The sequence below is a fragment of the Anguilla rostrata genome, chromosome 11, assembly GCF_018555375.3.
Source record: "Anguilla rostrata isolate EN2019 chromosome 11, ASM1855537v3, whole genome shotgun sequence".
NCBI classification, from domain to species: domain Eukaryota; kingdom Metazoa; phylum Chordata; class Actinopteri; order Anguilliformes; family Anguillidae; genus Anguilla; species Anguilla rostrata.
In genome coordinates, this window is record NC_057943.1 from 23,668,483 (window position 1) to 23,675,269 (window position 6,787).

The 6,787-nt window shown below is 38.9% G+C and overlaps 1 protein-coding gene across 1 annotated transcript in view; it reads right to left on the reverse strand.

The window, feature by feature from the left end:
- LOC135235066 (major histocompatibility complex class I-related gene protein-like) overlaps nt 1–5,801 on the reverse strand; it is a 6,045-nt gene extending 244 nt beyond the window's left edge. Inside the window, exons 1-4 of the mRNA XM_064300264.1 lie at nt 5,670–5,801; nt 1,768–2,036; nt 982–1,248; nt 6–407 (exon numbers count right to left, since the gene is read on the reverse strand). Coding sequence (XP_064156334.1) covers nt 6–407; nt 982–1,248; nt 1,768–1,858 — 760 coding nt within the window. The 5' untranslated portion in view covers nt 1,859–2,036; nt 5,670–5,801. The remainder of the gene's footprint in view (nt 1–5; nt 408–981; nt 1,249–1,767; nt 2,037–5,669) is intronic.
- Nucleotides 5,802–6,787: the final 986 nt, after the last annotated feature.

Below are 6,787 nucleotides of genomic sequence, written 5' to 3' on the forward strand. Positions count from 1 at the left end.
GTAGCAGACTTTACAAATATGCACTTGCACAAAACGCAATGTTCTTCCACCCTGTCCCACTGACTCCACAATGATACAATAATGTGCTGCAGAACATGTACAGTATTTACGTGCATTACCCCAGTTGATGTCCAGCTTGTTGTCCAGAGCAAGGTGTGTGACAGAGCAGGTGTAACGGTGTTTCTCTCTCGCTTTCTCCGAACTGATACTAAGGGTTCTCCTCGTCTGGTACGTCCCGTCTCCGTTGGGTAACACCTCCCCGAAAATGAGCTCCTCGTCTGGAATGGGACGGTCGTCTCTCAGCATGGTCAGGTTGATGTGCCGGGGGTAGAAGCCAGTGGCCAGACAGCTCACCTTCACCACTCCAGTCTCCCTGCGTGTCTGGATTAGTCTGACTTTGGGCTGCTCTGAGGGGGGAAACAACAGTGCATCAGCCAGAGAAGTAGCTGTTATACAGGGACGCAGGGAAGCTGAGATTCCTCACATGGGATGGAAATATACAAAAGTTAGTGAGAAAAATGACAGGTTATTTCTGTGATGGGGGCTTGACCTTATATAACCGAATGGGGTGCTATCGAGTAAATACCTTTCCTCACATCCACAGCACTGCAACATACAAAGACACTGAAGTCCAGAAAAGGCAGTTGCTATTTAGCCAGAAAATCATTTACATTTGAAACATGACAAAAAATAAGAGAAAACAGGCTGGTCATATAAATCAATAAAACTATAAAGGGCAGGTCTGGGCCCTCCAGCAATAGGTCAGGCCAAAAATCCTCTCTACCAAACCAATCAGAACTGCAACATATACTAAGGTAACAAAATAAGGTAAACATATATAGTTAAATGCACACTTATTGGGACACCATTTTTCTTGGCCACTGGAAATGTAACAGTACAGTAATTCCACACTGTACAGTATATCAGGGTGTAATGAACATGCGTTTCAGTCAGGTGTATGTTGAAGGTTATAATCCTTACCTTTTCTAAGCACAATGTTCTTTTCTTTCTCCAGATAGTACTTCAGCATTCGGATACAAATAGGCTGATAAATATTTAGAAAATACGTTTGAAGAATCTCTGTTTTCTTTGTGGTCCATATAAGCTGTGGCCATAGAGGGTTGACTGTGCGATTATGTATGTCAAAATATATTGCTTCTGTTCCATCATAAGCATCCCACACCATGACCTGACTGGACTTGTCATTGTCCAGCACACATCCAGCCAGCATCTGATGAACATGAACTCCTTCAAAACAAAGAAAAAATAGGAAGGCAAATAAGCCAGCAGTTTCAAGCATCAACCCACAGTATGTTCTAGACTCACTTTGGTATAAAATAATAAGAATACATTTACTCTAGTCTACTCAAAAAACCAAAACTTTGACTACTGATTCACAGAAACAGTCTTAATGCCCTCTTACTGCTGGCTGTGTTAGTAACTGATTCTGTGAATGTACCGTTACCCTACATTTAGGATTTTTTTTTTTTACTGCAGATGATATAACTGGCTCACTTTGCCAACTTGCATATGGGCTTCATCAACTATATTTGAGTTGTTTTGTCACACAAATTCATAGGTCATAGGGTCATCCCATCTCTGAACAATCCTCTGCGTCAGCAAACAGGAAACTTACCAGTTTGGCAAGCTGGCACGTTATGGACAAACCATGGCCCTTTTGTATAATAGTGTAATGAAATTTAATGTAGTGTGGTCTTTTGAATGTGGACGGGGCCTGAACTGAACACCTGCCCGCACTCAGCTCACCTTCAGTGTGATTGGCAAAGAACCTTTCATGTGCGGGATGTTTCATGCCACTGTAAATGACTTCTACCGCAATGTTTGCACCTAGAAGCATAATATCTTCAACTCCCTTTGTGGAGCTTGGTTGGCTTCGAGAGATAATTTTCTTGATGTTGCTGTCATACAACAACAGTACAGCACCTGAAGATCATCCACAAATGCCAAAATACTGAATTCTGGGAATTTGGTCTGCCCGTAAATAAATGTTGAAAACGCCCAGATTGAGTGTGAACCTGTGGGGAAACATACCAACATTCATTAGAAGAGTTGCTGAATTATATTTTAACAGTTAAACTATATGTAAATTCAAAAGACAAATTTGATTTAACTTCAACCTTCAGACATGCCTAGCCAAACCGAGTTAGCGAAAAAAAAATGGCTAGCTGCTAGCAGACATCAATCGACATATGAGACCCACGTCTCTTCATCTTCTGGATGTCAGGTGATCCTGCTCCATACTACTGGCTGCAGCGAGGGGAAGTTGGGGGAGGGAAGCAATGTCCCGGGGAAAGCGAGATGGGAATAAAGCCTATTTGAGGGTTCACACCAGGATCGTTTGGTCCGGACTTATTTGATGCCAGGGAAATTACGATTCCCCCATGCTGAAGCTATGTTTTCTGTAACATGTGTAATAGCTTATTAGACGATGCAAATGCTAATTTCTAGTCTCTGAAGTAAAGTAGATTCCATTTGAGGTGAAATTTGACTTGTTAACTTGCATTTTAACTTTGAGTAATATTCCATGTAAAATGTCCTCTAACAGCAATTGATGTCATTCAACTATACTACACACACACAGCATTACAATAATCATTTTTATTACTTCTTATTCCTTGCTTGTATTGTAGGCGAATTTTAAGGCAGGTGACGAAACAACATCAACTGGCTGACTGGGGCAAAAGTATTAAGGTAAGTACAGAGTTTGGGAGTAGATTTAATGGTATATTTATTTTTGTGCAAGGGGTGTGCGTACTCAAGTGCTAAATTGGTATTAGTAATTTGGTGACTGCTGCATGTTGCTATAAGGAGACTCTGGGAAACGCAGCCCAGAGTCTCCTTAGCGCTACGTGCGTCGTAAGGTATCCCTTAAGCTCTTCCTTTAGCTGTTTCCCAGCGTCTCCTTAGCTAAGGTATACCTTTAAAAGGGTGGTCTGAGGCACTCGTAAGCTGTCCCTTAGCGATGCGCTCCGCGGTTTCAGCCTTATTATTATTCAGCCAACATTTTGCTTTTCAAATCAACAGTTGTACTACAGTGCGCATCTAGCAGCACATCGGCATGCGAAAATTAGTTTAATATTTACTTTACGAAAAGTAATTATCCAATCAACATGTCTGTGCATAGCAAGTCGTGAGAATGTTGTCGTTTTACCTGTCTATCCCCACCATGATGATAATTAAGTATAGGGCCTATCCATGATAATAATCCAATTTGTGAAGAGAAAAAAAAAAAAAATAATTAATTTATACGTAGTGGCGCTAACTTAGGATATGGCTTTTCTGACTGCATAGCCTGTAGAAATTAGTTCGTTTGTGTGTGAGTCAATGATCACACTGACTTGGAACAAACCGCCGGTTTATTAAGAATATAAAACCTGTGTGTGCAAAAACAACGTTGAGTGAGTCTACTTGCATGACCGAACTAGAGCACGTTGATTGGCCTAGCCATAAACACACATACAGGTACAGTGGCTCATAATGGACAAACATAGCCAAATGATCTACATCCCCTTCCTTTAGCTCACACCACCTATATAAAACAAAATAGCACTGGGTAAATATCAACATTACAGAACATTTTTCTTAACCTGTTGTTTTACGATTTTCGGCAAACAACCCAATAATGATATTCTTGGTTAAACTTAAGATTATCCAACAGCAAATTAAGGTGGATGAACAAATCACAAATCAAATGCAAAAATGATCGTAGATGAAAGGCAAAAGCGCGTCTGTGGAAATTGATCATGATGAATTATATACCGGGTGCCTTATGAACAATTTTCACAGACGCGCTTTTGCCTTTCATCTACGATCATTTTTGCATTGCAGAGAAAAGTTCGCGGGAATCAGTGCAGTGCAGTGATATGCTGCTACAGTTGCCTATATATTGTGTGGCAAAAACAAATTAACATTAGACCTTTGTTTCAATAAGAACAAAATAATTCACCCATATGTAGCCTATATCCTTTTCCCTGGGCTTCCACGAAGTCCCAGACTATGGCTTATATGTCCCGATTGATGCTTTTTATTTTATCCATTGTAGCCTATATGTATGTATTTATTGAAACTATCACAAGCTTAACGGACTCTTAAAGAGATTAGCAGATAATCTCTAGTAGGCATAGCTTCCTCTTCTGCAATATTAGATTGATGTAAAATGATTATGACAACACGTGTAATATTAAAACGTCATTCACAAGCCTTTACAAGTGAGACAATCGATTCGCTTGGCATCGATTGATAAACTTTTCAGCACCACAGTGAAGGCCAGCTCCAACTTACGATGTACCTTTAAGTTGTCCCTTAACAGTTGCCTTAAGGTATAGTCTGGGAAACACTCGTAAAAAAGCGGTTTCCCTTAAGAAGGTATACCTTAAGAACCTTCGTAAAACGTTAAGGTACATTGAAACTCGGAAACGCAGCCCAGAATCTTTAAAGCCCTTTTCCTTTTTTTTTTTTGCATGGACAATGCATGTAAACTCTGTCATTGAGGGTGAGAGAGACAGGGAGAGAAGGCTTTGAATGTGGACCCAGCTCAAATTGTATTGTAAAATAAAAATATAAAACATTCTAAGTACTATTTTGTCATGGTAACTGAGTTAATTTAGCAGAAGAGTGTCCCTTTTAAAGTGCAATATGTAACTTTTTAATGGCTTTAAATTCTGTTCTGTTACATTCTAATTCTACTGAGAAGCATGATACAAAAATTACCTAAGATGTTTGATTAATGTATTTTTTATTAGCTATTTTTATCTGTATTCATTTCTGGACACTGCAGCAGCTTGTGAGACTGCTCCTCTCGTTATAATCATAATCGTCATTAGAATGCAGCCCTCTTTGTCAGCTGTAGCAACTGTAGCCTAACTCTCAGTTTTGCTAGCTCACTACATTCACAAAACCTTAAAAATAAACACTGTCACTTTCGTTTTCATGGGAAAAAATCACCATGTTGTAGTATGGAAATGGAAGTAGCTGAATCACTCAAACATTTTAAATGCCATAAATATAGGCTATATTTATTTTTTTGTTAATTCTGTTTATTTTCATGATAACGTTACATATTTATCACATTTATTTGTTACTTTTCCGATCAGACAACTCCATGAGGCATTCCACTTGCCCGAACAGAGTTAGGATCCGCCATGCCCCGGCAAAACCTTACCAGCGGGTACGTTGTGTTGTATGGTTAAAATGAGCTGAAATTCAATATATTTCTCAGTAAACGGGAGCCGCTATGATTTCGCTGACGTAGGCCTATAGGCTACATCAGAAGTTTGCCGAAGTAGGCCTAGGCTTAACACGCCTTTTATAGCCTACGTTACGAATCTTAAATTCACGAATCGGTTTGATTTGACAGTAGAAAAAACTACGTTGCAGTATAAAGTATAAAGTATATAAGTATAAAGATTTTTTTTTATACATAAGACATTCACATGATAACAAGTAGCGTAGGCTAATTACAAATTCGCTAAACCAATCCGTTTCTACCAACTGGAATGCTTTTTTACCCGCACAAACATCCAGCGCTGTCAAGTGGGTGGTTTGCTTTCAACCAAGCTGGTGATTTATTCAAACGATCATAAATCAATAGCTATAGGCTAAGTTAAAATTAACATCACGTAGGCTACATGAATACATAAATATTTTACCTGTGTTGACAACAGTTACTGTCGCCTGTAAAAGAAAAAGAAGCGCAGTTATTCGTTTCATAACGTCTTCCGACGTATCCCTTGCTTCACGTGTGAACTCCAGTGTTGTCGTTTGAACGATTCGTTCAAAAGAATGAATCTTTTGGGTGAACGAAGTGTACTGAATCACTTGGTGAAACGATTCGTTCGCGAACGTGAACTGGTAGTTCACTGACTGACTATCGTTCGCAGTTCAGTGATTCGTTAACTGAACTGCGGTATGGAAATATGGATAATAAATGGATAATAACCGAACATCCCTGTCAAGTGTGCTGTTTATTTTCAATGAAATAACAAGCCTTAAAAAAAACATGTCTCAAAGTAGCCAAGGCATGCCTTAAGAGCATTGGGGGCTGGACGTTGGTGACCGGGGGGGCGGGGCATTTATAGAATTTCCCTACAGAATATGTAATAGCCAAAAAACCAAACACTTTCTTTCCCTATTTTTCATAAAATGTTTTTGTTTCGATTTTATTTCATACAATTTAGTTTGAAAGAATGTGTTTCCATGTGGCCATTTCACTTCAGTACATTTCCCAAAGTGGGTTGTTTTAGATGCGGATTTACCGTGACTTGTAGTAACGGCTGCATGAAATACAAAGTGCTTATATACGTTGGCTAAGTAGGTCACGTTTTCTAAAAATGTCGTCGATAAAATAGTAGCCGTGGCTAGCCTACTTTGAGACATGTTAAAAAAGTGTTATTTCATTGAAAATAAACAACACACTCGATAGTGATGTTACATTATTATCTGTTTATTATCCATTATTCCATACCGTACCCACTCCCCTCCCCAGAGACTCCTCGCTCTACAATGGAGTATCAAAAATTCCAAAATGACAATTAAGATAAATGCACGCCGTTCTTAAAAATTACATAAAATAATCAAATCAAATAATTAAACTCAACTAGATATTTAAAGTCCGGCTTCCCAGGTATTCATGAAAATGTGATTTCACAGTAGGAATCGGGATTCATGGGATGGTAAAATCCTCCAAAATGTTCATTCAATTTTATACATACCACTTTTTAAAATTCAATAAAATTATGAAATCAAACCGTTTTCTGCAAAGTCCAAA